This window comes from Pleurodeles waltl, chromosome 2_2, assembly GCF_031143425.1.
Source record: "Pleurodeles waltl isolate 20211129_DDA chromosome 2_2, aPleWal1.hap1.20221129, whole genome shotgun sequence".
NCBI classification, from domain to species: Eukaryota; Metazoa; Chordata; class Amphibia; order Caudata; family Salamandridae; genus Pleurodeles; species Pleurodeles waltl.
The window spans coordinates 474,898,769-474,917,829 of record NC_090439.1 but is presented as its reverse complement, the minus strand read 5'-3'; the positions used below and the strand labels follow the sequence as shown (position 1 = coordinate 474,917,829).

The 19,061-nt window shown below is 44.0% G+C and overlaps 1 protein-coding gene across 3 annotated transcripts in view; it reads left to right on the top strand.

The window, feature by feature from the left end:
* The window catches only part of SMCHD1 (structural maintenance of chromosomes flexible hinge domain containing 1), a 2,128,336-nt gene that overhangs the window by 370,138 nt on the left and 1,739,137 nt on the right, over positions 1–19,061 (top strand). For all 3 annotated transcript variants that reach the window (XM_069219969.1, XM_069219967.1, XM_069219968.1), the window contains exon 11: positions 4,728–4,851. In XM_069219969.1, coding sequence (XP_069076070.1) covers positions 4,728–4,851 — 124 coding nt within the window. The remainder of the gene's footprint in view (positions 1–4,727; positions 4,852–19,061) is intronic.

Genomic DNA, 19,061 nt, shown 5'->3' with positions numbered 1-19,061 from the left:
ACTCCAATTGTTCTGATCCGCTTTAAACATATCTGAGGGGATCCCATCCGACCCTGGGGCCTTCCCTGCTTTTTGGGCACTGATGGCCAACACAGTTTCTTTTAGTGTGAAGGGAGGCAGGGGAGACACAGGCAAGTGAGAAGCTGTCGTCTCTCCAGGACTTGGTGCGTCGCAATCCAGTGTGGAGCCATACAGTTCCTTGAAATGGGAGAGCCAGACACCGGGGGTAATATGAGACTCTGGGTTGGATGCTTGATTCTGGTCACTACGAGAGACCAGAAGCCGGAACTGTTTAGAGTCGTGGACCTTAGCTGCCTCAGCTAGTTCGCTCCTAACCCCCTCTTCATACTCAAGTTTGCTCTTTTTGCATATTAATACATAATAGCGCTTAGCGTTGGTAATTCCTGATCTATCCTTTGTCCTTAACACCTTTATCAAGATGTTTTTAGCCTCTCTACACCTCTTGTTAAACCATTTGCTGCTAGGTTGGGCACAAAAGTTGGTCGATGGCCTAGCACATTTGGAAAACAGCTCTTTCAAGATTACGAAGAGGTCCAAATGTAGAGTCATGACTTCAAGTGGGGCAAATGTAAGGTGATCATCGAATGACTGGTGGGTAGAAGTTAATGCACACAGTTTATCTCGAAGTTTATTAGATCTCTGGAAAGAGTCCCATCTTACCGTCCGCCTGTTACTAGACAACTTCATGCCATCAGGAGCAGAAGAGAATACAGCTCCTGCTAAAAGGGTTCTCTTGTACGTGATCTGCAGAGGGGCATGATCACTGGTAAACGGATTACCCACTTCCACATCTAATATGTGATGGCAAACTCTTAAGTCAAGGAAAATGTAATCCAGTGTGCTACTGTATAAGCCCCTAAAAAAAGTTGGTCTGGCGGGGGTGTCAGCTGGGAAGCGACCATTGCCAAGACGGAGACCATGAAGTATCATGAAATCTATTATCTGTGTGGCCCTAATGCAAGTTTTATATAAAGTTTGCTGTATGGGATAGGAGGGGATATTCCATATGTTATCTTCAAACTGCATAACCTCTATGAGGTCTGTATTAAGTTCAAGTTGGGCATTAAAATCCCCCGCTATTATGATGTGATATTTTAAACGGAGGTCCGGGATTAAGGTATTCAGTAGCTCAATAGTAGTTGAACGTTGGTTGGAAGGACCCGGCCTACTGTAGATATTTATACATAGGACAGGGGAGCCTGAGATTGGTTGAATGGCAGTGGCCAAAATGTCGGGGGAGTCTACATATATCTCCTTGATTCCTCCCACCTCTGTCGATTTTACCCAAGCGCATAAGCCCCCTGCTGCCCTACCTGCTAAAGATGGCTTAGCTGGTTTAAAGAAGAAACAAAACCCTTGTCTGTACGTGCAATGTGTCGCCCAGGTTTCCTGGAACATACAGGTATTGAAATTCTCGACATATGCCCCCGATTCAGTGTCAGCAAGTTTACCATTGATACCAGCCACGTTCCAGGACAGGAATTTTGCTAGCAATTGGGCAGTGGAGCAGATTGAATTGCGGAGAGTATAATCTAGGGCATGGCTATTAGTATGCTCCGCAGAAGGTAGATTTATGGGATTATTATTAATAATAGCACATTGTCATTTCCGTGGCGATACAACATCTGGACTAGATGGATTAGGTGAAAAACCTGTAGCCGGTAAATCAGGGCTAGTGTTGGAAGTGCAAGAGCTGAGAGGACGTAGTCAGTCAATGTCGGAGATGGCTCCCTGGAAATCAAATTCACATGCCGTTTGGCCACTGGAGGCAGGACCAGCGCTAATCGTGAGAACTGGATCGAATGGTGTACCTTTAAAAACCTGGTGGCCTGATGGCCTGATGGCCTAATATCTTGATAGCCTGCAGAACTACTCAAAGCCAAATTGACTGTTCTGGAGGAAGGATTCAGCCACGTGTTACCAATAAAAGGGCAGCTATCGCTGAGAAAAATGGCAGAAATCTTCCTATTTTTGTTGCATGCTTCCATGTCTAAAAGACCTGTTACCAAGTGGGCGTTTTTGAGATTAAGTTTTATAAAATCCCGGCTTCCAGGTGGGCCGTTTACTCGTTCAGCCGATAGGATGTCATCATGGATAACTGAGCCACAGCCTCTGACGTATCTCAACCAGTGCAAGGCCTTGTTGACAAGTGAGGCTTTATCTTCCCGTACATTTGGAGGCAAAAGTGGAACATTGCACATATATATATAGTTGTTATTGATTGGATGTAAATTCCGACACTGTGCTTTTGTAATGTCCCATTTAAAATGAACATTGGAGAAAAGGGAAGTATTGCTTTCAGGAGGGAACACATGCAGGCTACGGAGACAATGCCTTCGCGTAGGGCCTGCTGCACTTACTGGCATTGGCAGGGGCCCAGGTGACAAACCGCCTTTTTCAAGAGGATGTTTGGTTGGCACAGAAATTGGCTTGGGCTCACAAGTGTGAAGGAGATCTTTTCTTTTGAGGAGGGTGGTGATTTCAAGCAGTAAGGATTTCAGCTCGCCTACTTCGCTCTTAAGGCTAAACACCAATGCTAGCAAGTCATCTTGCGGGGGGTACTCTCCATGTGCGGCAAGGACTGGGGGGTTAGTTGGGGATTTTCCAGATCTTGAGACTCCAAAGACGAGAAACGGTTAGAACAGGGAATTGTAAAATTCGTTAGGTTGGCTGTAGATACTTCAGATTCAAAGTGGGATACAAGGGGAGTAGGAGAACTGGCAATTTTGGAAGAGCCTTGAGAGGGTAACACCTGGTAGGGAGAAGTGGTTGCTTGCGAATTGTGTACAATATGCGGTCCTAAAGTTAAGAACGGAATAAGAGTGCCGGTTTTAGGCTCCTTTCGTGGGGCTCTCTCCTTATTGTTCAAAATCTGTTCCACCTCTTCAATCAGGTTGTCAATTTCCTTGGAGACACAATTGGTGTGGGATTGCATGGTCTTATTAATTTTAGGTATTTTAGGTTTGACAGAGCCCAATACTGGGCTACCTTTCGTCTTGCGCTTCCCCATTAAAAAGCAGATACTTCAGTGTGATGCAGAGAATACTTGAAATCATTTCAGGCACTGAATAACCTGGCACCGTACCTTCGGGCCCAGAGGATGGGCCCAGCCCAGTCTCCTTCGGTCTCTGATGGGCCCGCCCTTGGCCCGAGCTTTGCCCGGGCGCGGTCTGCGTGCGTCCCGCGCAGCGATGGTGCGCTTTATAGCGCACGCGTTTCCTTGATGATGGCCCCCAGGTGAGGGGCAGCAACGAGGGAGCAGCAAAGGAGCCTGGGACTTGTTGTCCCACCAGGCTAAACCGGAGCAGCAGCGATGTTGCGTGGTGTGCTTTATAGCGCCTGCGTTTCCTTGATGATGGGCCCCAGGTGAGGGGCAGCAACGAGGGAGCAGCAAAGGAGCCTAGGACTTGTTGTCCCACCGGGCTAAACCGAAGCAGCAGTGATGGTGCGCTTTATAGCGCCCGCGTTTCCTTGATGATGGCCCCCAGGTGAGGGGCAGCAACGAGGGAGCAGCAAAGGAGCCTGGGACTTGTTGTCCCACCAGGCTATACCGGAGCGAAAGTTCTGTTTTAGTCCTTATGTTCGTCCCATTATCAGCAGCTTTCCAATGATCTCTCAGCCATAAGCTTTCTCAACAGCTTTTATTTATCGAAAATTGATCTGTTGTGTTCATGTGAAAGTGTATGGTACAGTCACAAAGCTATGCATTAACAGCTGCTGGACCAGTTTTCACCCTTGACATAAACTAGCGGTACCACTACAATGTTTATAATGGAACATTACCTAGGGACTATAAGTAGCAAAGTTACTGCAAAGTTAACTTTATATTTTGAAGGTGCTGTTTCAGAGAATGGCTCTTAATGAGCCCTTCATTTCACTGATGATTCTCTTTGGTAAGTATTTGTGCCACTCTTTTGTGCATTTTCGCTATGCTCCACATACACTTCATTCTAATAACATGGTATTCCCTCTCTTTTAATCAGTACTGTAGCACCATAAGGTTGCCACGTATATTTCCTGATTCCAGAACTTGCTTATCGGAAAGTTTTCAGAACACTACTACTTTTCTATTGGCTGATATCTGCTTTCTGTGGGCCAGCTCTGTATCATTGTGCTCACATTTTTTTTTATGTGAAGGCAATAAGGCTATGGCATCTGTAGCCCTGTTGATTTCGCTGATCTGGCTGGCTATGCTGGTATTCCCCTCATAACTTTCTCACTTCTACATGATCCTGAAACCTATCATGCTCAACCCAAATCAGCTAGCTATGAAAAGGGACCTAAAAAAACATATTTTTCAGATTCACCCTCAGATTAAATATTCATTCCCACCACCCTTGACTCCCGCACAAACTATATGTTTGTTTCTCAGATGATGTTCTACAAAACAAATCATTTTAAATACTTCTGGTTTTGAGTTCTGAATGGGAGAAGGTTTAGTGGTGCTGTAAAGTAGTGCAGGTAATCTGTTTGACTCCAGTCCCTGGTCATCTTAGAGACATGAACAAACTTTACATTAATGGAAGAGTTGTTTCATAGCCCTTTATGCTAGGCGATGTTTTAAACACATGTTTACAAAGGTACCCACATTTGAAAAGTACTGTTTCAGCAGAAAGATTCCACAACATAGAGAATCTCCTAGGTCACTTTGAATGACCATTCATGGTAAAGAAAATAACAAAGAATTTATTTCTCCTCTATTTTAGAACAAAAAGATGATGACGATGAAGATGATGACTGCTACATAGTGGAAAAAGAAGCTCGGGGGAAAAGGCCAATATTTGAATGTTTCTGGAATGGAAGATTGATACCCTACACATCAGTTAATGAGTAAGAGACTCGCATATATGAAATGTAACCTTATACCATACGAAGTTGTTACCCTTTTATTTCCAAGTTAAAGTGAGAGTTCATCCTCTGCTACGAGTCTGGGGCATGAATATTCTGCAATGTCTGCCTGTAGATTTCTGACCTGTAGTATAATTCCTATGCATCGGATTGGAACTGGAAATTTCAAAGCTGTTACATCTCTGGTAGAGGTTGCTGGCTTTGCTTTGACGTCCAAAGTAGCATCAGATGCCATCACCAAAGCCATATAGCACCCACCCCTGTGCAACAATGTTGGTTCCTCATTTACAACGCCTATGACACAGATCCAGAGCTCACTCTTTCAGAGAGTGGTGAGGTTTCTCACAGAAAATTGTTCATACAAAGTGCAGTACCATATCCCCTTGTCCCCCAAGAGAGAAGGGGTTCAAACCCTGTAGGGATTGTGAGAGACAGATGTCCATAACTGATCCCCACTCCATCTGCCTCTAGTGCCTCGGTTTGGGCCACAAACCCTAATCCTGTGACTCCTGTCACAGCATGCACTAAAAGGTCACCAAGGAGAGTGAAGGGAAAGTCTTCATGGACTGGGCTAGGACGAGAAGCGCAGGACCATGTTCCATGTCACCATCATTGCACTCTTCAGGTAATAAGAGAGAAAGCACACACAAAAATTGAGAAATTTTCCAAAGGTAAATGACCTCCACACATTCTGACTCCCACTGAATATTTGTGTTTGAAACTGGAGTTGATGGTCATGGAACCGGTTGACCCTTCGCCAAGCGCCCCACACCAATTACATCACTGGACCCTCTCAGAAACTGTTATGGCCTCCACCAGATCCATCCTCTACATTTTTTGGAACCATCAGCACCAGGGCTCTATCCACAAGCAGTTTCAACGCAGACCATGTGTCAGAGTCATCAGATCCTCGGGGTCAATCCACGTTCCCAACACGTCCACCACTGAACAGCTCCAAGACTCTGATAGATAAATCACAGAGGCTAGAGAGTTCAAGAGGGGAAGAGGGGATTAGGAAGGGAAACAGCTGGGAAGGAAACCTGTAGTAAGAAAAAGGTTAGAACACACAATATGAAAATTATATTTCCTGAAATCAATACTAGACTATGATTCTAAGCATAGTCATTCTGAAAACATGAACAATCTAAGAAATAAGTTTAAAATGACTACGTTTCAAGATGGCCGGATACCTGTAAGGGAATCAAGATGGATTAAATGAAAGCTTTCTTATTCAAGTACTTTCCTTTACATGAGAATCAGAAAAAACATTCTGAATAAATGTTAAACCAGTCATATAAATCCTTTTTTGAGAATGCATACTAGGACCATACAATATTGCATCTAGAAACTCTGATCTTCTGTGTACTCTTAAAATGTTTCAACAGTCATTGCGCATATTGTAGATTTTTATATATATATATATATATATATATATATATATACATATATATATATATATACATATATATATATATATATATATATATATATATATATATATATATATATATATATATATAGTAAACACCATAAAAGGATTGTGCACCATAAATAACACAATATGGATTCAGGAAAACAAATCACATAACTTGTCAACTCGAATATTACATGATAAATATCTTAGAATTGTGCATACAATAAACAACATGAATTAAACTCGAGGAGAGAATCGTGCATCTTGCCGATTCGAGTGTCACCATGTAAAATGCCAAGAAATGTTAGTACGCAATGAATATCAAAGTCAAATCATCATTAAACGAATTGCGCGTCTTGCCAATTTGTAAACCACAATGTAAATGCCAAGAAATAACAGCTCACAATGAATAACAAGATCAGAGTACAATGAAACGAATTGCGCGTCTTTTGCCGATTCTTAAACCACCATGTAAATGTCAAGAAATGGCAGCCCGCAATGAACAACAAAGTTAAAAACCATAAAACGAATCACGCGTCTTGCCGATTTTTAAGCCACCATGCAAATGTCAAGAAATGCTACCATGCAATGAATAACAAGATTAAATTATCATGAAACGAATCGCGTGTCTTGCCTATTCGCAAGTCACCCTGCAAATGTCACAAACACTCAAGCACATATTTCACACGCGCAAAGTACTCTGACAAATCATCAAAGAATTAGGCCCAAGAACATGAGAGTTCTCGATAACGGTGTCGGGAGGCCAGCCCAACCACCGTCTTACCGCCCAGAACAAGGATCTCCAAACGAAGAATGAAAGTCATATGTCTGGAAGATCAAATAGGCCACTGGGACAGGAGCTCAGGAAATAGCTGCTGCGCTGCACCAGGACCTCTGAATAGTGAGCACTTGGAGCTGGGCTGGCTCCTTTTTTATAAAGTCTTGGCCCAGCCCACAACCACACCCAGGCATGTTGCAGGGAAAGTCTCTAGAAGGCCCTGGAAAGGGACCACACCCTAACACGCTCTGAAAGCCTGCAGCAATACATTGCAAATGAACAGCATTTGTAAGCACATTAAAAATAAGTCTTCAGGATTTAACTCTGCAATGCAAAAGGTTAAACAACAACATATCAGCACAATGCATAAATTACATTGTTTTGAGAGTGCTGGGTTTTTGCATTCTAGTCGCCAATACAGCGCGCACTGCCCTGGTGTTGACACAATGTCCTTCCCTGAGTTCCCGGCTCCCAGGTTCTTCCCCAGTGAAATTTCTTAAGGCCGTGTATGATTGCGAGGCTATCTTCTGCACCATCCTGCGCACCTTTGGGCTTCATGGTACCGTATGGCCTCCTAATGTTCATGCCCTTGGCTCCGATGCTATTTAGCTCTATTCCTTCTAGACCAACGTCGACTCACCCATCCTTTGATTGGATACTCTGATACTCTACTCTGCATCCACCTGCTTTATGGCCAACTAGACCATGATGTTGGTGCCAATGCCCGAAGTTGCACCTCCGGCCAAGTCACGCAGAAAAGCACAAAGGCTGTTGGAGGAAAAAGAGTGCATGACCTAATCGATTGGATTCAGACCCTTTGATTTAATCCACCTTGGGTGACAAAGACCAGGGCAGTAGTTTACTCTTTCTCCATCCGGAAGCAAGCCTAGCTGTGCACGTATACCGGCTGCCTGCTATGTGTTGAGTTACGCCTGTTTGGAGATAAGATGAATTCGGCATTGGAACGGTTCAAGACAAGTAAAGCTACAACCTGATCCTTGGGCCTTCAATTACTGCCACCTAGTAGAGATTAATGCCAGTGTCTGCATGTTTGTGGCTTCTCAAGACGATTCTCCCTTCACCAGCATCAGCCTTACCAACCCCAATACCAGCAGCAGCAAAGTCCGGGGGTAAAATCTTCCCTGCACCAACAGGAAAACAGACCTAGTTTGTCTCCCCAAATCCTCTGGTGGGGACAGGTGTACTTCTTTCTTCCGTCCTGGAGTACTGTTTCTTTGTACCAGTGGATACTTCAAATGAAATAAAAAGGTTACACCCATCCATTCCTCCAGGACTCCTCTCCCTTTCCAATCCGTCTGAATCATCTTGCCATTCTTCAGTAAAAGGTGGCAGTATTCCTACTGAAAGGATCTGTGAACGAGGCCAAGGATGTTACTACTATTATTTTCCTGTTCCCAGGAATGGCGGCAGTTTATGTCCGATATAGGACTTCAGAGAATTGACCTCCTCCTGAAAACGGAAAAGTTCTAAATGCTGACCCTAACTTAGATGTTACTACTGTTGGAAGATGTAGACTAGATGGTGTCACTCAACCTGCAGAACGAATATTATTCCTCAGTTGCATTGGCGGTGTCTGTTTTGTAGTGGGCTCTGCACATTTCAAATTTGCAGTGCTTCCTTTGGGTTAACATCAGGACCCCTAGTTTTCATTAAGGTGATGAGTTGGGTGTAGCCCATCTCTAAAGGTTGGGTATACCAATTTTCCTGTACATAGATGACTGGTTAATCACAGCCAGATCTCAGGAAACCATGTCTTGCCATCAACAATATCCCTATTGTTCGACCTGATTAGAGTGTCCAAACACCACCTGAGGCTCTCTCAATGACTCCATTTCATAGGGTCAGTACTAGACACTTCTTTTCTCCACGCCTGTCCTCCACCTCGAGGATTGCCAACATTCAGGTAATAGCTCCGTCTTTCCATCATAATATGAGTGCCCCAGGTCTGAAGGTCTTTACAACTCCTAGGTCTGATGTTTTCTTGCACTCTCCTAGTCATACTTGTACATGAGGGCCCTGTAGTGGTGCCTCCACAGGCAGTGGCTACAGTATGAGGAAGACCTGTCATACTTGATCATATTCTCTCCATTGCTGCAGCAGAAGTGGTTTTGTGGGGGCACAATTCGAACCTGGGTTGTGGGGACGGCCTTCACTCTTCCTCTTGTAGATTCTGGAGATCAGAGGCCTCTGGTCTCCGGAATAAATGGCTCTCCATATCATCTTGTGGGAACTGAGGGCAATTTGATTAGCATTCAAGGCCTTCCTCGTCTCCATCCAAGGTTTGTCCTTCAGATCTTGACAGACAACACAACAGCGATGTGGTATATCAGCAAACAATGGGTTGTAGAGTTTCACTTACTTTACCTGGAATCCTTAGGAGTGTGGTTTTGGGCACACTGCTAAGAGAACTCGATCACCCCTAATCACCTAGTGGGGTCTCTTAATGTTAGATCCAGCAGCCTCAGCCGGACTTCTGCTGCTAATGACGAGTGTCATATTTTACCAGAGGTATCAAGGACATCTTTGCCTGGTGGGAATGTCTTCAGGTGGACATATTTGCCTCATTGGAAAATGCTCAATGCCAACAGTTATGTGCCTTCCAGTAGCTATTGAGCAGACCCTCTAGCTTTTCACGATTTTGTGGTTTGCCAATTTTCCCAATAAATCTGATATGGAAAGATTTAACATTCCAACTGTGAAAAGCAAAATTAAAAGAATTACAGTTTTGTGACCATTAGAAAGGGGAAACCTGTCTTGTGCACTCCTGGTGTTTACTTTCCCTTCCTTTTTTTATAATAATGCTGACTGGATATTGGTGTTTTCAGACAGCACATCATATGTGCCTCTGCACGCCATATAACATGCTTTACTAGACCGTGGCAAGTTCACCAGGGAGCAGTGCTAAATGACCTGGTGTGACATGATAGTACTGTGGCAGATAGGCTCATAGATGGGTTTCCAGCAGGGTTGGGACCGCGGCATAGATCAGGTTGGGTGGCCCTGCTGTAGCATAGTATAAGGATCTGGCAAAAAGGCCCAGTAAGCTGTAGGGACAAACAGGGCAGTTCAAGCTGCATCTCATTGCTTAATGGTTGGCTGGAGAGTGACAGGAGAAGGCTAGAGAGACCCATTTATGAGCTCTGTTTCTGAGAGGCCTCACACAGTACATTAAAATGATGAATGAATGATGTCAAAATATGTAGTGGGGCAAAAGGAGGGCCATAGGAAAGAAAGCGTGCACCCAGGGGAAGGGGAGCCAGCTGATAGGATTTGAGAGAGGAGCAGCATCTGGATGGGAAAGTTGAAACTGTACCCTAGTAGGGGATGGTGCCCAAAGTGGCATCATAGAAGGGGCAGTTCCCTGAGAGAGAGTAGCATCCTGGTGGAAGACTGAACAGTGCACTGAGAGAGGTTTCTCAGAGAGAGAGGCATCACTCAGAGGTAGTTAACACCTGGAATGACTGACACACACAAAGGGCTGTCACTGGCATAGAGAAGCACCCTAAGAGAGAGCAACTCCATTTGAGGAGTTTTCACAGGGAGGGACAGCACAGGGAAGGAGAAGCCAGAACTTTGCCCTTAAGTAGCCTATGAGAAATAACGCGAGGATAGCCCAAGAAGGGCATACACTTAAAAGAAAGCGGTATCAGATGGAGGGCACACCAGCACCATAAGTGACAGTTAACCTAGAGATCTGTCAGCGGGAGGGAGCAGTGGCATGAGAATGTGTTGCACTCAGAAATGGTTTCACACAGAAAGCAGACAGAAAAGTATCTTGAGGGAAAGACAAATGGAAGCAAGAGTATCTAGGAGGTAGGAGAGAGAGAATGGCACTTTGAGACAGGACAGGGGGAAAAAAAAAAACCCTGAGAGAGAGTAACAGCCTGATTGGGAAGAAAACAGAGCCTGTAAGGGATTGGAGAGGGAAAGGGTAGTGACTGAGACAACCGCAAAGGGAGAAGGCAGCAGCACCCTGTGAGAGTCGCACCAGAAGTGAGAACCATACACATAGAAGTATTGGTGGGAGAGGACAACACTGAGAGTGCTGCACCCAGAGAGGGGTTTCCCAGTAAGGGGCATTCACCCAGTAAGGCAAAAACGTCACATAAACAGAAAAAGGCAGAAAATAGCACCTCACAAGAAACTACTCTGGGATGGTGTATTACCCTGAGAAATGGCACAGCTCTGAGATAGCTTCCATAAAGAGTGGTCCACCCTGGCAGCAAATGGAAGCCACAAGACAGAGCATCAGCTGGGGATGTTGGGGCTGCCGGAAAGGGAGTACCACATTCAGAGTTGACAAAACATTACCTTGAAATGAGACATTTGCACACTGGAAGTGGAGGAAGTTGCCAGAGATTGCACAATTCCACAAGATAGAAGGCAAGACACAAAGAGTTGCATAATGAAAGTGATAAGAAATGTATTTCTGAAAACAAGAGAGCAGCACCACAATGGGCCATGCACCCGCGTAGAATGAGCATAGATAGAAGAGGAAAAAAACACACTGAATGGAGAAATAACAGTACAGTGCGAGGAGGTGAGGGTTGCACCCCGAGGTAAAGGTGAATAGCACATGGAGGCGAGAGAAAGAACATCACGAAGAAGGACGGGTCAGCTTAGTAAGGTGAAATAATAGCAGTGCAAGACAGGAGCAGCACCCTTGCAAGCAAAAGTATGTGAATACAAATAGTGAGGAACCCCACAAAGGGAGTGGTTGGCGCTATCACATGTGAATACTGTGAAACACATGGAGCGAGGGTAGTGGCATCCTCTGCACAGAGAGCAGATCCTCAGAAGAAAGATAAGTACTCTGAAGAGAGGTGGGGCACCTTGAGGGAAGAAGCTCCCTGAGGAGATACTGGTCAAATCCAATATACACTACTCATGGGTGACTCCTCTACCAACATTCTTCTGTGAACCTGCAAAACTAATGGAATATCTACTATATCCACCCAAAAAAAAAAAAAAGCGCTTTGATGCTTTGTCAGGGAAATACTAAAGTACAATGAATTTGGACCAAGAAAATCCTGATGCCGGCCTGGACCAATACAATAGTCAGGAGAAACTAGTGAATCTAGAGGTGTACTGGGGGGATAAGGGATGACGGGCAGAGGCAGGAAAGTGAGCCAGAGGAGCGCAGTCTGGGTCAATCACAATAGTGAGGGAGTACAAAATAGCAAGCCTAAGCAGTCTGTTAGATTTCTTTGACAAAATAGCCCTTTCTGCCAGAATTGTGTGATAAGTCTGTTCCCATCAGCCAATGCATATTTTTGGGGTTCAGTTTGACAGTGTGGGAGCTATTTTCTGTTTTGAATCCTATTTGCATGTTAACATAAATCTATTCCAGTTGTAAAAAATGCTTAATTAGACTCATACTCATCTTGAAAAATATACCTGCTGTTTCAAAATAATCATCATGTTTATAATTTCTCATTTGACACTGCATGCAGCAAAATGTTAACTGTTTGTTTTGTAGTAATATGATGTTCTTTGAGAACTCAGGAGTAAGACTTTAATGCATTCAAGGCTTTTCTGCTTGTGCATGTTTTCAATGATATACTGTTCTCAAAGAACTCCAAAGAAACCCCTTGCTCAATTCATGGCTCCTTCCTGCTTGTGGGCTTTTGACAGGACAGCTATGAGTCTTTTCGTTGTTTATTGTAACACGTTTGTTCAGTTCCCTCTGCTGACATTAGGTCCAAAGAGGCAAATCAATGTTCATGTAGTGGGATAGTACTAACATGGTTGGTTTTTATGATATTTTATAAAGTTAAACTGTGATTTGCCATTGAAATTATACATGTTCTCATCTAATAAGGACTGTGCAGTTCTTCCTTGCTTTCAATGGTGAATTTCACTATAACAGACACCCTGAAATTGCAGGTGAGACAAATCTTTTCGGGTCTTTAGTAGGGGTGCTGCAGGGTGTTGCCTAGTTTCTTAGGTTTTTCAGTGGTCACTGATCTTGGGTGTTTTGCAATGTTTGTGTTCCTTAGTGGTTTGTTAGTTACTATATGCATACATAATACAATGTTCATTGATTGTGGCTTTATGATGTAATCTTGCAGCCTTGAAAAAGTCGTCCTAGACAAAACACATGTCTGCTGCTTCTGTTGCATCTGGAATAAAGAACATTGAATCAATTGGTACCTTACCAGACTTGGATGTATTTTTCTTGTACGATATGGCGATGGACTGCTCTCGAGTACATGTGTGTTTTTGCTCCATATAGATTCTGTTGTTGTATGGTTTTAACTTTTCTTATGGGAACTCTGTTTGAGCCCCTACATACATTTCATTTAGGAATGTTGACATCTGATGGAGACTTCTAGCTGCAGATTCCTTACCTTTGAATTCTCCTTAGGCGTCAGACTTAATCCAAAAGATTTTCGTGAGCACTATCGCTATGCCCCCAATGGTGGTGTTGAACGGCTCAATGTCCAACTTGGAGGTGTCTGTGTCCAATATGAAGACTTGGGTCCTATATAAGTACCACCCAAGCACGCTGATGTCACTTCTCTACTTTCCACACCAAGACCTTGGGATGATCAGTTAATTCGAAGCACATGAAAATAATCCAAGAAGTCAAAGGGCTCTTTGACTTCTCCTCATCTTCCGTCAGACGAGACGAGGGAGCGTCCATGCTCTAGGCCTCGGTCTGCTGAACCTGCGCCTGGACCGACTCCAGGAGTTTTCGGAAGCCAGAGCGACCCCTGCCCAACTCCAAGAGTTCTATGAGGCCATGTGACTCAGTTTTGGGCAGCCTGACCCCACTGGAACACCCTAGGGCCCCACAGAGTTTGAGGGGGCCCCTTTGGGTTCCGTGCCAGTGGCTCTGGCCTAGGTGCAGAGAGGCCCCCAGGGATCCAGTCCTGGATCCGACTGGTTGTGCCATCCCAACCTTCCCTGACGCAGGTTCTGACACTCCCTACTCTGCCTGTGCCCAATGGTGGGGCATCCTCACTGTAATCGCCGACTCCGATAAGGAGTCAGATGGGTGTTGTACGACTCTGACTCTGGCAGGAACTTAGCCTCCTCATTTGAATCCTGACCCCTTTTCCTATAGGTTAGGCTTTGGTGATGAATGGGGGATGTCGCTGGACGCTTTAGAATACCAGCCCCATGAAGAAATGGACTGAAGTGATTTACTTGGATTAGGCCAGTGGACTGGATACTTCTCCAGGTACTGGCATGCTTGCTCCCCCTACCCTCACTACAGAGAAAGGAGCTTCTTGTGCTATGGTAGTGAGGAGGGTAGCTGAGGTCCTGGACCTGCAGCTGCCCCTGGTAGCCATCAAGTCTAATCTCTTGACAGTGGTGCTGCAAGACAGGTATTGCAACCAGGAGCTTCCATCTCAGTTGATGCCCTCACAGGTCCTACTGGATACCTGGTCCAAGCACAGCACATGGGCTCCTGTGAACAGGACTATTGCCCGCTGCCTTCACCCTGCATCTGGGGACCTAAGTTTCCTAATGCAACACCCCACTTTTGAGAGCTTGGTGGTCTAAGCCTCTACCTCCCATGGCGCTTTCCTTTCTACTCCCCTGAATAGGGAATCCAAAAGGTTGGATTCACTTGGGAAGAAGATAATTTCTTGTGCCAGCTTTGCATTGCGGTACGTGAACATCGCATGTTTTGGGCTGTTATTCCCACACACTCTGGGACATGGTTGCACAACAAGAAAGTAGAAATAAATGGTAAGAGTGGCTCACTTGTCCTGTCCATCGCTGCCTTCTATTAATGATTGCTGTTCTGTAGGAACCAGTATCGCTGGGTGCTATTGTTTCATGTTTTCTGTGGGAAAGCAGTTGCTGAAAAACTTTAACCAATGTAAATTATTGCCTGATCTATATACACATTAACACATCGCTGCAGATTTGTAGGCTCCTTAATGTAATTTTCATTTTAATCCCAGGTTGCAATAGCATAAGATTAAATGCATAGCGTGTGTTGTCAGATATTAGCTATTCATCCTAAGAAGGTGAGGCATTCTAATAAAATCACAACAAACGTGTCATTTTTAGTACACCACATCTCAGTGGCTTTTGCACATGATATGAAGGATGAAGTGCAGAGTTCCTACTGTTGATCTGCATCAGTTCTGCCCTACATGGCAGGAGCTAGGAGTGCATGCATAAGGTAAGTTCTCTCAAGTCACGACTCACATAGGCTACAAGCCTATGTGCTAACGTAAAAGGCACGTTATACAAATATCAGCAAAAAAACGATTGTTCATTCTGTGTTGTCCAGTCTCACTGCCTGTGTTTTGCTCTCTGTCAGTTTAAGGCCTTTTTCACAATCTTTGTATGTGACTGTTTTACGATTTCGAAAAATAGAAAGAATCGTTCCGTGGCAAGCGGAGCATCAGGTTTTAATAGAGACAATGTAAATGTGAAGCTTCCTACTGACAAACAAGATTTATCTTAAGCTTGTAGTGAGTGTACTTCTCAACTCCAGAGTTAGTCAACTGACAGTTGCAGCCATTTCAGTGGCTCTTCTGCGTGTTGCCTACTGTATAAATAGTATTTCACAGAATTTCTGCAGGAGTCCATTCCGCACTTGGAGAACAGAGTGGTAAAGCACCACAGCACCTGGAACCCTATTAAGTAAATACATGATATGTTGTTTTGTTAGGGTAGCTCTTGAGTGGGTGCGGTGTTGTGTTTTGGCTGGCAAAAGGCATGTCGCCAAATGTCCATGCATTTGAAGCCAAGCTCACATTTTTATTCAAGTCACTAGACAAATTCTCACGCATTGTGTCTTATTATAAAAGGCCATGTGATTAAATCAAATGAAAGTGGGACGAGTACATAAGGAGCACTGTAGCTATCCTTAGAAGTGGGAATTGTGAAATATTAAGGAGACACTTAATAAGCATGTAGAATGTGACCAACTGATCATAGCGCTTCACGAATCACCCCCCTCTCCCCCCTGGTCCACCAAAAGGCAATTCTTCCTTTCTTTTCTTTTTTTTCTTTTTTTTTTTCTAGATAAGTGACAATTTGTTGGGTATTATCCTTCAGTAATTTTAATAAGTAATATGTTCCAGTTTAATAACTCCATGTTGCTCCATGTGATGGTGATTTGCAGTGATCTCATGTCAAAACTAATATGATGTAATTCCTGATGATGTCATCATTATGGTATTTATGTTTTGGATCTTGAAGCATCCTACCTCTTTTTGCAAGTCCTTGGTAGATGGTCCGCAGGTCTACCAGGGTGATGGAAGCTGTGGCCTTTCCATCCAGGCAGAGAATCGTCTGCTCTAAAGATTCCCTTCACTCCCCTCCCTTCACCTGGAACCACCACAGCTTTACAGTGTTGAAGGTTTCCCAAGAGGGTACAGTCTTTAGAGTTCAAGCTAAGCAAACTTTTGTGTTGCGAAAATAAACTCCCAAACTTTGAGTTTTTTCTCAATATTAAATAAGTTCATTTGATTATTAATTGGCATCAGAGCAATTGGTGAGGTCTCACATGATGATTAGAACAGGAGTGTATTATTCCACTCAAACCAACATAAAGGATGCAAATGGGTTACTGCTTTAGCATGCAGGATTATCATCTTTGCCCTATGCATGACCACTCAGCTGTTTTGTGCATTACCAATAAAGGAACAGTGCATATTATATGCTTGTATGCAGGCAAGCTCTCAGCCTCAAACTTTACTTCTGTTGAGATTTAAATTTTAACAATGCCCGGTTTTGTGTAAGATTAATAATGCCTTGCGACAGTACCTGAAGGTGAAGTGACTTAACCAGTATCACCTATTCATGCTCAAACAGGGAGCTGGAGCAGGGAATTGGCTTTTCCTAGTTCAAAGCCACAAAGTTACCATTCTGATTAGCTGTCAGGGCTAGGGTTCCTATTTGACTAAGGGTTTAGGGTTACTGTTCTGATTGGCTGTCAGGGCTAGGGTTATGATTGGTACTAGGGCTTGGGTTCCTATTGGACTAAGGATTTAGGGTTACTGTTATGATTGGCTGTCAGGGCTAGGGTTGTGATTGGTACTAGGGTTAGGGTTCCTATTGGACTTAGGGTCTAGGGTTACTGTTTTGATAGGCTGCCAGGGCTAGGCTTCAGATTGGTTAGTAGTGCCGGGTCTCCCATTGGCTCTTGAGTTTAGGAATCTGATTGGTTTGGGTTCCATTGGCCAGTAGGGCTGTTTGAGCCTAGGGCTCAAGGTGTCTCAGCCTGGGTGTCGTGGCTAAGGCAGAGAGGACAAGGGCAGCTGCCTGTTTGGGCCTGTTCGGGTCAGGTCGGGTCTAGGGCTAGAGATGCTGCCTATTTGCAAGCAACAAGCTCAATGCCCTCCACATCCTCCAACATCCAAACACAATATCAGCAAAGGTATCCAACTCATGCACCACAAACAAACCTCACACAGATTTCCATACCTCTACAACAACCACAAAACCCCACGTACCACACCTATACACACATCCACCACCACGTTCACACCTTCATTCACATGCCAAACACAATTCCGTCCATTACCACTAACACATCTGCACATCACCTTCCCAACACACAGCTACTTTATACATAACTTTATTCTATCCAGACACACACTCCCTGTTCATACAAAACACCAGTACTATCCTCTACTTGCTACTAACCCCTTTTTGTCATGACAAACCCTATACTCAGCCTTCAATCACACCATCCACCAACACCCTCCTCATCTTTTTACAAATTGCACACAGCCACACAATCCTTACACTCCTCTCCACCACACCATTACCTTTACCAGCAATCAAATCTAACAGATACACCCCCTCTTACACACCTAATACACTCTTCTCCAAAACACATCACCACCCCCTGCACTATTCAAATACCACTCACCAGCAGTAACTCACATACAAATTCTTAACAGAAAATCACTACATCATTGTATCCTGTCACTACTCCTCAAAAACAAACCACACATCGGCACTCCAAAATAACACAAACTTTCCATCACACCAACTCCCACCTTCTTGACTACACAAAAAATTCAAATCCTGACCAAAATTAACTTCAAAATTCTCACTCTTCACAAACATCTACCACATGCAACCAACACAACATTAATTCACCCACCTCCCATCCATTGCCCACTGTAAAGCCTTAGATTATGATCCACATGCTCCTCCACTACCCCTAACCCATACTCCTTCCACCCTAAAAAGGCACAAACAAAATAAACAACATTGCCACTCTTAACTTCGCATCCCTGGTCTATTACACAACAAGGCTTCTGTCCAAAAAGATAAAAACTCTGTCACTCTCAGCCACCAAATCCACCACCAACACGCACAGGCTCAAAAAAAGGCCTCCTAAGCCTACTTGACGAGGAACACAATATAGAAAAACACTATTGTGACCTTCATTCAGTTATTATCACAACTAATAACACACCTGCTACATGCTCAAAATATACTGCTCACCATTCTCCAAAACAAAATGACACCACCACCAAAACACAAGTTCTAAATAGACTACTCATAAACGCGATCACTGTTAAAAAACAAAAACAAAAAAAAAAAGCGCCACATCTACAACCTCCTCACCGACCGACAACCGGACATACTATTTCTAACAGAATATGGTTGGGAGATGACATGGCCCCAGTTTTGCATGAAGCTATTCCTCCAGGCCATCAAACATTCACACAACCTTATAGGCAAAAGAGGAGGTGAATTAGCTATTATATTCAAACAAGTAATACATCTAAGCAAAACCAACAACATTTCCATACAAGGTTGTGAGGCCCTGCTCACCAGATGCAATCCTACACCAACTTTCTCCTCCTTTAAAGTCCTCCGCCTAACAATTCAACATTCCCAGACACATTTCTAGAAAGTTTCTAACCTTATAACGTTACACTCCAACCTATTCATTCTTGGGGACCTAAACATTTGGTTTGACAAACCCAGTGTGCCCCATCCAAAAACCATCACCACTGGCCTAGTCACATTGAACCTACATCAGAT